At 45.5% G+C, this 15,278-nt stretch overlaps 1 protein-coding gene across 2 annotated transcripts in view; it reads right to left on the bottom strand.

The window, feature by feature from the left end:
- LOC128834810 (centromere protein J-like) overlaps nt 1-15,278 on the bottom strand; it is a 66,588-nt gene that overhangs the window by 33,565 nt on the left and 17,745 nt on the right. For both annotated transcript variants that reach the window (XM_054023925.1, XM_054023926.1), the window contains 4 exons: nt 9,150-9,395; nt 8,008-8,103; nt 6,555-6,696; nt 2,631-2,730 (listed from right to left, as the gene is read on the bottom strand). In XM_054023925.1, the coding sequence (XP_053879900.1) occupies nt 2,631-2,730; nt 6,555-6,696; nt 8,008-8,103; nt 9,150-9,395 (584 nt within the window). The remainder of the gene's footprint in view (nt 1-2,630; nt 2,731-6,554; nt 6,697-8,007; nt 8,104-9,149; nt 9,396-15,278) is intronic.

Below are 15,278 nucleotides of genomic sequence, written 5' to 3' on the forward strand. Positions count from 1 at the left end.
CTGGACCACAAAACTGTGTGTGTACACAAGGAAAGAGATGCTGTACAGCAAGCTACAGCTGCTACTAGGGCCCATACACTGTACCAGCAGCTATGGCCTGAGTGAAAAGGTGACTCATATCCACTTCCAGCTCAGAGGAGGGAGAAATTCATCCTCCTTTACCTGTGCTTTGCACCCCAAGAGAGAGAGGAGTGAGGTCCAGTGGACTGAGTCTTGGACTAAGAGCCAGAAACGTCTGCGTTCTGGCTGTGATATTGATTTCCGCAGTGACCTTGGTCAGCCGCTTACCTTCTCTATCTGATTGTCCCAATTTGTAATACACTTAACTCACAAGAGTACTATATGGATCAATTAATATTTTTAAAGTTATCTGGGGGTGGAAACTACCACACAAAACCTAGAGAAACAAGACGAGTGAGGTAATATTCTTAACTGGACCAACTTCTGTTGATGAGAGAGAAAAGCTTTCGCGCTACCTGAAGAAGAGCTCCGTGTAGCCCAAAAGCTTGTCTCTCTCATCAATAGAAGTTGGTCCAATAAAAGATATTACCTCACCCACCTTGCCTCTCTAATACCCTGGGACCGACATGGCTACAACTACACTGCAAATGCAAAAGTAAAGAATTTTTATTTTTAGGCGTCCTCGGTGCCTGCAGGGAAGTCTTATTCACGTCATTGCTATGAGTGAGAGCTGTCATGTGGTTCCAGACAGGCTATGGCCCTAAGTGCTCTATTATTCAGAAAGCACAGTGGCTTCACCCAGTGCAAAGGTTCACACATGACAATACAAGCAAAGGATTCAATAAGAAACCTAACTGGGCCACCAGAAGCCTAGTCTACAGTACTGGCTTTAGGTGACTGCAAATGAATCATAGCTAGCCCCCAGAGAGGATATGAGAACAACCAGCAGCAGCTGTGGGGCTTCTCCTTTAGCTCAAGTGGTAGAGGCCTGTGTGTTTGGAGTTAAAAGAAAGGGGTCTGGTTCAACTCCTTAGATTTATGTATTTTCTGTAACAATTTTTTCTGATGTCCACACTTATTAATCATATTACACTAGGCTAACAGTTTCAAACTTGAATGCCTAAAGTTAAAGCACTTAAATCCATAATGAGGCACCTATATTAGTAGTCTGATTTCAGTTGTTGAGGCGCTGGGCTTCTGACTGACTTTGGATTTTTCAGCGTCTCTGAAAATCAGCCACTAATTTAGGTGCCTATATATGGATTTAAGTGCCTAATTTTAGGCACCCAAGTTGGAAAATTTTGGCCCTAATTTCTACTACTATTTCACATTTTATTCAGTAGCACTTACATACTAGCTATCCCTTATGCAAATGGAAGTACTAAATGACACACAACAACTTATTTCCTTCTGTGTTATCTCTAGTGTTACTAAATATGGTACTGGAAAAAAGAAGAACAGCCCCTAAGGATGAGATAAGTTTGCCTGCAGCTAAGGCAAGTATGACTGTTTTGTGTAATATCATATAGAAAGGAAGATAATGTATCAGTTTGAGTTTGTGCGTTACTTTGTTGGTGGACAAAGAGGAAACAGGAATCGATTGCTCTGGGTTTCCAAACGTTTGATACTGAATTGTATGTCTTCCAGGTCTGTAAATATAGCAAGGTGGCAGAGCTGGTAGACAGGATTGAAGATAAAATGCAGGTCTCAGTCATCCCAATTTCAAGTGGACAAAAGCCACTGCTACATTTGACACTAAGGGCCAGATTTTCAAGAGTGCTCAGCACCCAGTGGCTCCCGTTGTGACACTCATCCAGTGCGCTGAGCGCTGTTGAAAATCTGGCTCCATCCACATTGTACCCTTGCTGTCAGTCTCAGCAGAAAGGACTTAACGAGCCTTGGAAAATGATGTGTCTTCTCACCCCCATTCCCACATAGCTCATCCAGAACAGATTTGGAGTTCAATGTCAATAAGGCATGTGAGAAGTCTGGACTGTTAGTGTCCAAGATATACCTGTTCTGTGAATTATTTGAAGATCTGTCGTCAGGGCAGCCAAATCAGAACACGTCACCAGGATTAAGGGTTTGATGCTGCCCAAGGTGCTGAGCACTCTGGCCCCAGTTCAGCAAAGCACTTAAGCACATGCTGCTCTTTAAGCATGTGAGCAATCTCACTGATTAAGCACATGGGATTACTCATGTACTTAATTTGCAGGATTGGGACCAGCATGCTCAGCACTGGGCAGAATGAAGCACTAAATTCACATTAGAAAAGACAAAAAGCAGAGGGACATGATTATCAAACACCACCAGTTTTAGGATAGGGAACGGTGACCAGTGGAATAACAGAGCCATCCTGAGATTTAATTTAGTTTAAATAAACTGGAGGAGGCTAGAATATAGGCCATGAAGTACCTAGATGAGTAGGATACTGTGAATATTAAACAGCCCACAAAATGTCAGCAATATCATAGGCAAACAGTGCATTTCTGGGGACACAACTTTAATTTGTGGAACCTAGTCTAGGCCCCTCTAGCATTATTAACAGGTGAGGGGAGAAATTCACCCTTGTGCAAAGAGCCAGAACAAGGCCCATGTACCACTTAAGCCCATAGGGACTTGTAGAAACAAGCTGAACAGTTTCATCAATACAGCCAATAACACAGTACCTGCTGGTGGTTTTCTGTTATTTGAGAATCTACTTTAAGTTGTTCTTCAACAAATTCTTCAAAAGTCTTCTGTCTTACACCAATTCCTGGTCTGATTGGTCTAGGCAAAGAATAAGATGGCATCAAATGTAATGACTTCCCAGCTATTTTTGTTTATAATTGTAGTACAGCTGACCTCTACTTCCGATTTCAAAGGTAATCTGCATTTTTTAAAAAGGGGAGGTGACAGAGGAATGAATGGAGCATAACCTGGCACCTATTAGGGCCAGGACATAGGAACCCATGCCTAGTGCGTGAAGCCAGGGTCAAAAGCCAGGAACCAGAACTGAGGGTTAGAGCTGGAGTCAGGAAAGGGAGCAGGACAGGTCTGGAGTAAGGTCTGTCGTAACAGTCAACCAGTGATCCACCTCGTAGAAGAGACAGCTTCCTGGAACTCTCTCCATGCTTAAATAGTGCTCCTCCTGGACCAATCAGAGGTCACAGGGACACTGCTAACTGAGGCGTCCATGGATGGCAGTTCCTGTGGTGCCTAGTCTCCCATGGTTTACAGTGCATTGATCATGGCTCTACCATAGCTGCCAGAGAGTGGCAGGACAGCATTGGTCATCTGGAGCCCTACAAACCAGGGTTCTGGCCCTCTGGATCCTTACAGGACCCACCTTTCACTTTGAAAATATCCTGTGTGAGCCTGAATATATATTTTACAGCCAGAGAGATAGCAAATTTCTCCTAAACACTGGGAAATGGAAAATACCTAAAGGAAAAATAAATCTCAAAAGCAGGACTATTTTCCAACCCTGCACAGCCTGCTTATTCCAAGCACTTGTCCCAGACCCGCACCAGCTCCAGCAGAGAATAACGCAGTGAGAGGGAGAAGTCTAAAATACTTGGTGAAAAAAGCGACATTTCACAGCATGCCCTTACTTTGTCAGAGGAGAAAAAATGTCTGTAATGCATTGGAAGGCCAAATGGAAGTCTCTGAATAACAGACCAGGGTAGTGAAGCAGAGGTAAACCTTTCAGTATTATACTGGGGATGTATCTAAAAGCTTATTTAAAAGGTCTCTGAAGTCTCAGGGAAAGCAAATCTTGAAAACATCATAAGATGTGAAAATACAAGCATGCTGAGGACACATATGGAAATATTTTTGGAGGGTCTTCTTAATTTGCTTTAGAAAAGCATCTCAGTATTTATCATTACTTCCTCCTTCCGGGTGGATGATCCATGCTTGCTGATGACATTATTGCCTGATCTGGAGCTCTCTGAAGCTCAATGAAGAGTAAAATTATGGCTATAATTGTTGCTAATGCTCAAGAGAGGTCTTGAGGCACCAGGTGACTTTTTAAGCATAGGCTTAATCACTTAAGGAAGCTAAGGCTGCATTTTCAAAGGGCCTCAAACTGGCTTTCACTTGTTTGCATGAAACTTTGCACTTGCAGACACCATTTCAAGCACTAATTCCCGTGTGTGAAAGTTGATACATTCTAACACGTATGCAAGAATGGGTTTTGCACTTGTACATGCTACCACCCGTGTGTGCAGGTGCTAGTGCTCGAAAAGCGTGTGTGCAGGTGTTTGTATATGCAAAAATGGAGGGTGCTTTTGCAAAAATTAGCCCTAGTCTTCTTGCCCACAGGAGTCAGCTTTTTTCTTCCTTGTTTCCTGCTGCCCCGCTTCTTTGTAAACTATGCATAGTTGCTAATATTTAAAAGTTGTTTCTGGAATAATTAGGGTTGCCCCAGGGAAGGAGGAGTGAGTGAAAGAAAGTGTGCGTGAGAAGTATCTGTGTATGTAGTGTGCATCTCAGTGTTGCCAATATTGGTATTTTTTCTTAAAGCTTCAGCTCCAGGAGTCCTCTGATTTTGTGAGAATCTCAGCTCTCATTTTTAAAAAAAACAGTTTTCTAGTCCTCAAGACTGCAGAGAAGAGGTGGAAGATTTGAACCCGAAATTCAGAAGGCAAATGAAAGAACCCCAAAATTATCATTTTAAAAATCTCATTCTGGGGTGTGCGAGGCTGACTCATTATTATTATTTTTAAACACTTGTGGTTGGCAATCCTGAATCTTGGGGAATTCTAGGTTATTTAATATGAATGTTTCCCAGTGACAAGGTGTAAGGGTGCTTTGACACAAAAGGGGTTATCTTGGTCCTCACTATCGCATAGCTGAGCTAGGCAAGATTATGCAAGAAAAGAGGAAGCTACTGCAAAGGAGGCTGTTATAGGGGGGAAGGGTGCATCCTGTTCCCTTTCTCTTTAGTTACATAAAATTTTATATAGGCAAAACCCATGTGTGACAGTCTTTTAGATGGCATTAAATATGGTCTTAGCTGTCCTTTGTGGGGAGGAAAAGAGAAAAGGTTCGTTGAGATGATCTTGAGCAGTTCTTGTAGCTGAAGTCTGGTCCAGTTTCCTTTAAGGCAAAACAAGGCAAAAGCACATGAAAGGGGTGAGAAAGGAACAGTAAAGATAGGAAATGCAGCTTCTGCCTCTGGGGCTGATTTTCACTTACAACCTTGCTGCTAGAGAAACACAGGCCCAGCACAGTCAGATCAGCCACTCGAACACCTGGCAAACTTTTACCAGCATCAGGTGTTTAACTGTGCTTTTAGCTGTCCTTCACAGCAGTGTAACAAAAGGTGGAGCTGTCCCGGCTGGCCAGTCTTATTAGGTAAAAGGCAAAAGGAGACAGATAGGAAAGAGGAGAAATAAGGGAGGGTGGGGGGAAGTAAGTAAGAAAGACATTCGGGAGGGGGTGACAGCAGGTTCACATCCCAAGTGTTGGTCAGGATTTAGCCAAAGCCAGTGGAAGCAGCAATGCCATCTGGTTCCCTCTCTTTAACTGGGTCTGGTGAGGATGCCTTTGCAGATGAGAATGACAAAGGCCCAGCAGTGTCGTGGTGGGTCCCGGGATCCCTAGATCTGACAGGGCGGTAACCCCAAAGGTAGAGCTTGCTTCTTACAACCCAGGTATCCCATTGTTCCTTTCAGTGATGCTCAGATGGGCAATATCAGACAATGGGTGACAATTATCATTAACCAATCAAAACACATGTTGGTGATTTCAACTGCAAACATTTCCTTCCATTTCTAGAATCATTCAGCTCAGTCATGCCAGCCAGTGACTTTAGCTTTAAAGACCCTTTATCCCAGTTCTTTAATGTAAACAGTCCAATTTGTACCAGTCTTGGTCTCCATCTTTTACTTTTACAATCAATTGTATATAAATAGGCTAAATTGGACTTCGATTACCTGGGCAACTTAGAAAACAAAGCTCTCTGTACAACAGTCCTCTCCTCTCCCAGCTGTCCTAAACTGAAAAGGCCTCTCGGGGGGTTATTACCCAGTAGTTTGTGCTGATCTGTTCTGGTATGTTTGGAAACCCTGTGAAAGGGATATGAAGAGGCCCACCACTGGGACTTTATTTTCTTTCTCTGGCTGGTTAGCCTGCACACCCACTTACACCGGTGTGCTCAGGGTGTCTGGCCCCCTCCCAGCACACCTCCTCCATTTGACTTTTTTTCTAGGAGGTGATTGAATGTTGTCATCGGTGTTTCTGCTCTGGAGCTGGCAGCCCTATCAAGGAGCCATGGATCTGTCCCACCTTCACCCATGCACACAAGCTAATCTCATAATAGGGAAAGGAGCTTTGTCTGTGATACCCATTGATATGCTAGCATTTGCAATTTACTGTATGCAGGGGCGCTGGAACAATTTTTATAGTGGGGATGCTGAGAGCCATTGAACCAAACTGTAAACCCTGTATTTAGAAACTACTTCAAGCTAGGGGGTGTGGCAGCACCCCAAGCACCCCTAGTTCCAGCACCTAGGACTTTATGTGTATAAAAGTGAGGAAAACTAGTAACTGTTCACTGACAGTTTTATCTATGTCATTGTAAATGACAAACTAAACCCTTTCCTCACCTGTCTTCCAGGTTTCTAGTCCTTGCGTCCATCCTTATGCCAAAAGGGGAAAGGGGAATCTGTTCATCAGTTTGCTCTCCCTCTTCTTCTTTAATGGCAGGCAGAGTATTAGGACAAGCCTCTTCCTTTAGTGGGCTTTCATCTAAACAGCAGTAAGGAGGGACATAAGAAGAAAGCCTTGACATTTTTCAAGTTTTCTATAACTTCTAAGATTTTTTAATGTTTGAAAATGCTTCCTGGAATATTTTAAACTTAACTAGACAGAAGAATGAGACTCACAAAAGACCACAAGAATCTCTAATCCCTAAATCTAATGATTACAAAGAAGGAAAGTGAAAATGAATTCATTTATGCCCGTTCAATGTATAAAACTGAAATTAACTGGCTAGTAAGTGTATTGCACAGCATTGCTATCTGCTGGATAGAATTAAACCTGCTCACGTGTGTCTGTTTATGTCACCTACTAAATGGATACAAAAAGAGCTGCATGTAATTTTTGTAATAGGAGGTTTTGTCACAAAAATGTGCCAACCCCTCACACTCTCCAAACTGAACCAACTGGCAAGACTCACTACAACTGGTAGGTTGTCACTTTGATAAAAGCCTAATACTAGTGTCAACCAATGGAGAACTACTTCTTTAGTTCAAATCACAGAATTCTGTGGTCTGGGAGCAGAAGAGCCTATGTTTGATCCTTCATGTTTCACAAATATGACATTGCTGGCAACTCGTGTCCACTCTTTGCAGCACAAATACAGCAAGCACTACTGAAGCCCTGTGGAGACATCTTGATTTTCCCCTCCAACAGACATCCCAACCCCCAATGCCAAGCCAAGCTACTCCAGCTTTGCACACGGGAGAGTATTTTGCTCCTAGAGAAAAAGCATCTGCAAGTGTTTAATAGAGGTTAACAACTAGTTTCATTTAGCTTGAATGACCTAATGTAGGTGATTTACCAAGAATCAGATTCACCAGGAACTGGTGCAGAGAGATGTAAGTTACTCCTCCTTGGGATCAGCTGTAGTTTAGTTTATGGCTGGCACACTCCAGAGGAAGTAAACAGAGCAATGCTAATTTATGCCAGATGGAGATACAGCCCAAATTGTTTAAGTGGCACGTTCAAGGTCACACAGCAAGTTAAGTAGCAGAACTGGAACTAGAACCAAGCTCTCCTGGCTTCCAAGCCTGTGCCCGATGCACTGAGCCATGCTGTGTCCCTTGCCTTTCTATAGTGCCTGCCTAACTCTGCAAACAGTGCCAAGATGAGCTCTCTGATATATGAGTTGCTCTAGCTCTAAAATTTTGAAACTAAGAGGAAGAATAATATGCATAATGCGCAGTGTACTGGAGAAAGAAAATACTCTTCATAACCCCTCCCAAAACACACTTAGCATGTTTCCTCTTTCTCTTACAGGAACTCAATACATTGCTCAGATCTGTTCCTGTAAATCACCTTTGCTGGCTGTGATTTCCTCTTCTTGAGCATCTTGTCTGGAAAGTTTTCTTGTGGGGCTTCCAGCACTTTGAGATAATGACTCGATCTCTTTCCCTATAGTCAGAGAAACACCTTTTTTTTTTTTTAGTTTATATACATTTTGACACTAGTTGTTAGTTTTCAAGTCTAGGTCCTAACAAAACACACCCATCGTAATTTCGACTAGGCCCCAGTTCAGCGAAGTACTTAAGCATATGCCTAACCAGTCATGTTTAAAGTCAGGCACTGGCTTAAATACCCTGCTGAATGGGTCCCTTGGTGTCTCCCACTGTAAAAGGAAACCATACCATTGTCTGTAGCTGGTCTTGATATGCAATAAACTTAAAGGAAGCTAGGACAAAGGTCTGATTTACATTTTCTCCCCTTGGCATTTAATTGCCTTCACCATTTGCACTTTTTTGCATCCCTTCCATAATAAATTCTCCCTGCTTTACCCTGGTTTCTCATTTCTTGTTCTTGCTATCACTTTCTTTGACCACTTTGGCTTTGCTTCCTTCTCACTCCTCATTTTCTTATAAAGCAGTTTCTCAACTACCAGTCTGTGGACTGGCACCAGTCCCTGAGATCTCCCTGAAGTTTAGGAAGGCAGCAAGTCAGTCTCTGTTATCAAAAAGGTTGAGAAATACTGTTGAGGATGAATACAGTACAGTGTGATACGGGGGAAAAAAAGCCAGACTGGAGCTTCCATCACAGTCCTTTTAAGGCAGGACCACGTGCCTCTGTGAAAACACGGAGAGTGCTAACACAGAGACTTCCTCCTTAGCTAAGCAGACGCATCTATCACCTTTGGAAGCCATATCACTTAGTTCCTTCTTATCGTCTCTCCCCTGGAAACCACCATGTTCCCTACACTCTATGACTCAACTTTTTTATTTTAGTCTAACATTTATTTCTGTTCCATCCACATCAAGAAGCCTCTGATTACTTGGTTAGCACTGGAAATAGCATGGCCACCATCTCCAACTAGTGGGGAAATGAGTTTAAAACTTTATTTCAAAGTTTTTAAAACAAAAAAATCATCAAATCATATAGATTTTAGCTTTCATGATTTGCACAATGTCCTTGGGTGCAGATTTCCAGTGCCTTGGTTAATTCCCCACCTGGATTTGGAGGTTGCAGGTGCTCCCCTAAGGTTTCTGAGCAGCTATTGTTGGGTGAGGACGCTGGGGAACGTCTCTGAAGGGAAGTCTGCGTTATTGATGGACTGGTTTGTAAATGTCCGTGGTTCTGGACTGGTGAAGAGTTTTCCAAAGGGAGCTGGACAGGAAACAAAGTGGCAGGAAATCTTGGAACTGTTGGCACCATGGCAACGAGCTGGGAAGGGGTGCTGGGATAGACTGAAAAGCCTGCGATAACAAACAAAGGAGAAAGGTCAGTCTGGTATAGAACCAGTTCTGACCCAGAATACTCCTGCTAAACAGGCATTGTACTAAAATACTCATTTTTTCATGTTTACTGGTGTTTACATGTTCAGCCAAAATGCTAAAATAATCAATCTTGTTATAAGATTTATTTTTAATGTTTAAACCAGGCCTACCACAACCACCAGTTACAGGCCCATAATTATTAAACACCACATAGATCAGAGAATAACTCAGCTGACACATTGTCATTTAAAGGGTCCTCACAAAGTATCCCCAAGCAAAGAAAATCAGGTGCCCTCCATCTCTTCTAGGCCAGCTCGTCAGGCAAAAATGTGACTAAACAGAAAGGCCTTGCAATGGCTCCCAAAGGGGAACTAAGGCATTCTCAGTGCAGTGATGGAAGTGAGGAGGCCTTCCCAAAGAGCACCCAGACACCAGAAATACAGAGTAGGGACTGTCAGTATGAACATTTCTAGTGTCAGGGTAGAGCACCTGGAGAGAAGAGGTTTCTAGACATTCTAGATATAACTTTAATACCGCTCTGAAATATTTAATTTTGAAGGGACTATGCCTCCTAATGAGATACATCAAATAATAAAGGTTTCAGAGTAGCAGCCGTGTTAGTCTGTATCCGCAAAAAGAAGAACAGGAGTACTTGTGGCACCTTAGAGACTAACAAATTTATTAGAGCATAAGCTTTCGTGGACTACAGCCCACTTCTTCTAAGGTGCCACAAGTACTCCTGTTCTTCTTTTACCAAATAATAAATTAAATCTATTCCATACTGGCTAGCAGCTCCAACTAGATGACCAGGCCAATCTCATCTTTCCTTGCTGGGCCCCACTGAATACTGGACTTGAACTCAAGGTTCTGAATTGTTAGGAGGTTTTACCTGCAATGCTGTCCTCTGCCACCAGGGACTATAGCTCTAACTACTAGACAGAGTCCCTGTGCCAGGAACCTAGCTCCCTGTTCTTTGCCTCTCTGATTGCACAGCAGGGAAACAAAGGAACAGCAGCTAACAAGGAGGCAGAGAAAGCAAGCAAGCAGAGGCACCAGGTCAAACCTGACTTGTTTTGTAGATCTCTTGGAGATTTAAAATTCATGCCCAGTATTAAGACAGCATACGACAGGCCATCACTAGGGGGGTGCGAGGCCCTGGATGGAGGTGATGAATCCGTCACTTCCAGGACCGACTGCTCCGGCCAATCGCACCGGCCCGAGGGCCCCCCCAAAGCGCAAGGCCCAGAGCAGTCACCCCAATTTGCCATACCCAAGGGACAGCTCTGACTGCAGAATTAGGGCTGCTAACTTTCTAATCGCACAAAACCAAACACCCTTGCCCTGCCCCTGCCCCGAGGCTCTGCCTCTACCCTGCCCTTTCTCTGAGACCCTGTCCCTGCTTGCACCATCCCCGCTCTCTCCGTTGTTCACTCTCCCCCACCCTCAATACTTTCACCGGGTTGGGGTGCGGGAGGGGGGCGAGGGCTCCTACTGGGGGTGCCGGCTCTGGGGTGGGACCAGGGATGAGGGGTTTGGGGTGCGGGAGAGGACTCCAGGCTGGGGCAGGGGGTTGGGGAGTGGGGTGTATCGGTTCTGGGTTGGGAGTGCGGGCTCCAGGTGAGGCTAGAAATGAGGGGTTCAGGGTGTGGGAGATGGCTCCAGGCTGGGGCAGAAGGTTAGGGTGCGGGAGGGGGTGGGGGTTTGGGGTTCCAGCGGCACTTACGATGGCTCCCAGGAAGCGGCTTCCAGGTCCCTGCAGCCCCTAGATGCATGGGTGGCCAGGGAGCCTCCATGCACTGCCCTCGCGTCTGCAGGTGCTGCCCCCGCAGCTCCCATTGGTCGCGGTTCCTGGCCAATGGGAACTGCGGAGACGGCACTGGGGGAGGGAGCAGCGCACAGAGCCTCCCTGGCCGCCCATGAGTCTAGGGGCTGCAGGAACCTGGCAGACGCTTCCAGGAGCCGTGTGGAGCTAGGGCAGGCAGGGAGCCTGCCTTAGCCCTGGGCCTCCACTGCACCATCGACCCGACTTTTAATGGCCCAGTCGGCGGTGCCAACTGGAGCCACCAGCGTCCCTTTTCGACCAGGTGTTCCGGTCAAAAACCAGACGCCTGGCAACTCTATGCAGAATGTATCTGGTCTATAGGGTAAAAGGTCTATCATGCTGTCCCAGTTGTGTCATTTGTGCACCAATGGAATCATCAATAATTGGTCATGAGACTGAAAAAAAAATGTATTTTAATATAAAGATAATATATGACATTATGTTAGCTAAGGAGAGGGGTTAAGACCTTCCTCTTACAGGCAATGGCTAGAACTGCCTGTTACCCTCAAAGTCTGGTCCTGCCCCATCTGATTCAGCACACTAGTAATCCCCCAGAGTAAATTGCATTTCATATACAATGTAAAGCTAAGTTCCAACCACCCTGAGATTTTTGGCTCACATACACTGATTTCCATATGGAAAGTGTTCTTAACAGATGGCTTGGACTGGCCACACAGACAGCTGCATGCTCTTTGCTCAGACCGTGCTCTGAAAGTCATGACTTAGAATTATAGAAGATTAGGGTGGGAAGAGACCTCAGGAGGTCATCTAGTCCAACCCCCTGCTCAAAGCAGGACCAATCCCCAACTAAATCATCACAGTCAGGGCTTTGTCAAGCCACGCCTTAAAAACCTCTTAAGGATGGAGATTCCACCACCTCCCTAGGTAACCCATTCCAGTGCTTCACCACCCTCCTAGTGAAATAGTGTTTCCTAATATCCAACCTAGACCTCCCCCACTGCAACTTGAGACCATTGCTTCTTGTTCTGTCATCTGCCACCACTGAAAACAGCCGAGCTCCATCCTCTTTGGAACCCCCCTTCAGGTAGCTGAAGGCTGCTATCAAATCCCCCCTCACTCTTTGCTTCTGCAGACTAAATAACCCCAGTTCCCTCAGCCTCTCCTTGTAAGTAATTCGCCCTAACCCCCTGATCATTTTCATTGCCCTCCAATTTGTCCACATTCTTTCTGTAGTGGGGGGCCCAAAACTGGACACAATACTCCAGATGTGGCCTCACCAGTGCCAAATAGAGGGGAATAATCACTTCCCTCAATCTGCAATGCTCCTACTAATGCAGCCCAATATGCCATTAGCCTTCTTGGCAACAAGGGCACACTGCTGACTCATATCCAGCTTCTCATTCACTGTACTCCACAGGTCCTTTTCTGCAGAATTGCTGCTTAGCCAGTCGGTCCCCAGACTGTAGCAGTGCATGGGACTCTGCACTTGTCCTTGTTGAACCTCATCAGATTTCTTTTGGCCCAATCCTCCAATTTGTCTAGGTCACTCTGGACCCTATCCCTGCCCTCCAACGTATCTACCTCTCCCCCCAGCTTAGTGTCATCCGCGAACTTGCTGAGGGTGCAATCCATCCCATCGTCCAGATAATTAATAAAAATGTTGAACAAAACTGGCCTCAGGTCCGATCCCTGGGGCACTTCTCTTGATACTGGCTGCCAACTAGACATCGAGCCATTGATCACTACCCGTTGCGCCTGACAATCTAGCCAGCTTTCTTTCCACCTTCTAGTCCATTCATCCAATCCATACTTTTTTAACTTGCTGGCAAAAATACCGAGGACTTGCCTTCCTCGTAGACAGATGCAGTGCATCTTCCTCTAAACTGCAACTTCTCAGATTCCTTCTCTCTTCTCTGTCATTACCGAAACCTCAGCTAGCTGCCTACTGCAGCCACTGGCACTTAGAATCAGAGAAGATCAGGGTTGGAAGAGACCTCAGGAGGTCATCTAGTCCAACCCCCTGCTCAAAGCAGGACCAACACCAACTAAATTCTTCCTCACCTCACCCATCTGTCTCTTCTATGCTGTTGCACCCCTCACAAACCATTCCTGACAGCTACACTTAACTCCTGTGCACACTCCCAACTTGGAGCCTTCTTCTTCCACACTTGGAGCAGACTCTCAGAAGAGGGACACTGCTCACCTACGGCACCTCGTGTGGGTATTGTGAGGCATGGGGACAGATTCTGCCCCCCAAAACAGCCCTTTTAAGCAACTGCAACAGCATGAAAGGTCTGCAATACCCCTCTAAGAAATTATCCCAGCACAGGGCCAAGAGCCCTTCACCACCCTCACACACATCCCTGGCGTAGGGGCATGGCTAGGAGCAGATCAGGAGTGGGGATGGCTAGAGCACTTTGTGCTCCAGTTACTCTAGGCTGCAGCAAAGCCCACAGCAAAGGCCACCCTGGGGCTTCTCTAACTTGTACCTGGGGCTGCACCAGCCCCTGGAGCACCCCAGAATTAGGGAAGACACCTCTGCATCTCCCCACCTGTTCTACATTTTCCAGGAATTCACAGCTTTTCCCTTGGATTTCTGGGTGGCTCCTGTTAGTCTTTAAGGTGCCACCAGACTCCTTGTTGTTTTTGTAGATACAGACTAACACGGCTACCCCTTGATACTGGGTGGCTCCTGGATTCCTAGATAGGCGCTCGCCAATCACAGGCTCCTTCTGCAAACAGCCAGGGAAAGAGAGCAACTGGCGTTTGGCTGACTCTCTCCCTGTGAAGCACCAATCAAGTGTGCTTCCCACTGCTACCCTCTGAAGGGCTTGGAGAAAGCAGTCAGTCCTGTGGAGAAAGCTGAGCAATTCTAGGAGAAGAAGCATAGCTTCCAACTTTCCCTGGGGGTGCTCAACCCCCACTCAACCCTAGGCCCCGCCCCCACTGCACCCCTTCCCCCAGTCCCCCACCCCTGCCCCACATCTTCCCACCACTGCTCCGCCCCCATCCTGCCTCTTCCCACCCAGTCCCACCTCTCTCCTGAGCAAGCCCCATTCCTGCTTCTTCCCCTCCCTCCCAGCGCCTTCTGCACGCCATGGAACAGCTGATCCGCGACGGGCAGGAGGCACTGGGAGGGAAGGGAAGGAGTTGATTGGCAGGGCTGCTGGCGGACGGGAGGTGCTGGGGGGAGGGGAGCTTGGCCCTGGCGTTCCCACAGAGTTGGCGCCTATGAGGAGAAGGGTACTGTAGAAAAAACCACAACAGATAGTGTGTGTGTGTGTGTGTGTGTGTACACAGAGAGAAAAGAGTCAGAGAGAGAAGAAGTGTCATTTGGGTTAAAAAAAAAATGTTCAATGACTTTCAGTTCCAGAAACTGGAGTCATTTTAAGCACACTGGGGAAGAAATCATGTGACATTATGTTACTGCATTTCCAGTATATTCTCTGGGAACGGCAGTGTAATTAGTGTCACTTAATCCAGTGCTAGTGACTCGTTAGTAACGAGACTTGAAGTACCATTGTTCAGACATGCAGAAACATGTCACCCCCCTCTTTTTTTAGCTGCATAGAAGTGGTAGACATTAAAATGGAATCATCTCTCTTATTGGGATACTGATTTTCTCAATAAATCGCCATATTTTCTTTTCCCTAAAAAGGATGGCAATATAATAGTGACATGTTTGTACCATGGAAGACTAAATAACACTTAACACTTTTCTGGGGTTTTACATCTGTAAAGCATAAATAGAGCCAGATCATACAAGGAGCTAAGCATCCTCAACTCACATTGTTTCACTGGGAGTTGAATGCTCAGTGCTTCACAGGAGGTGCAGATTCAGGCCAAGATTTCATGTCTGGGAAACCATTCTGTATGTGGTTTTGTGTACACACATCTATAGGTATGTATAAATATACACACATACGTAGTACACTTTACATTTTATTTAATGATGCTTAATAGTGTTTACTTTTGACCTCCTGATGCTGATGGTATACTTCCTTCTCTGAGAAATGCAGAAGTAATTACAGTATTAGGAGGAAAAGAAACCCTTTTTTTGGGGGCTTTAAAGTGTAACA

This window comes from Malaclemys terrapin, chromosome 3 (assembly GCF_027887155.1).
Source record: "Malaclemys terrapin pileata isolate rMalTer1 chromosome 3, rMalTer1.hap1, whole genome shotgun sequence".
Taxonomy (NCBI): Eukaryota; Metazoa; Chordata; order Testudines; family Emydidae; genus Malaclemys; species Malaclemys terrapin.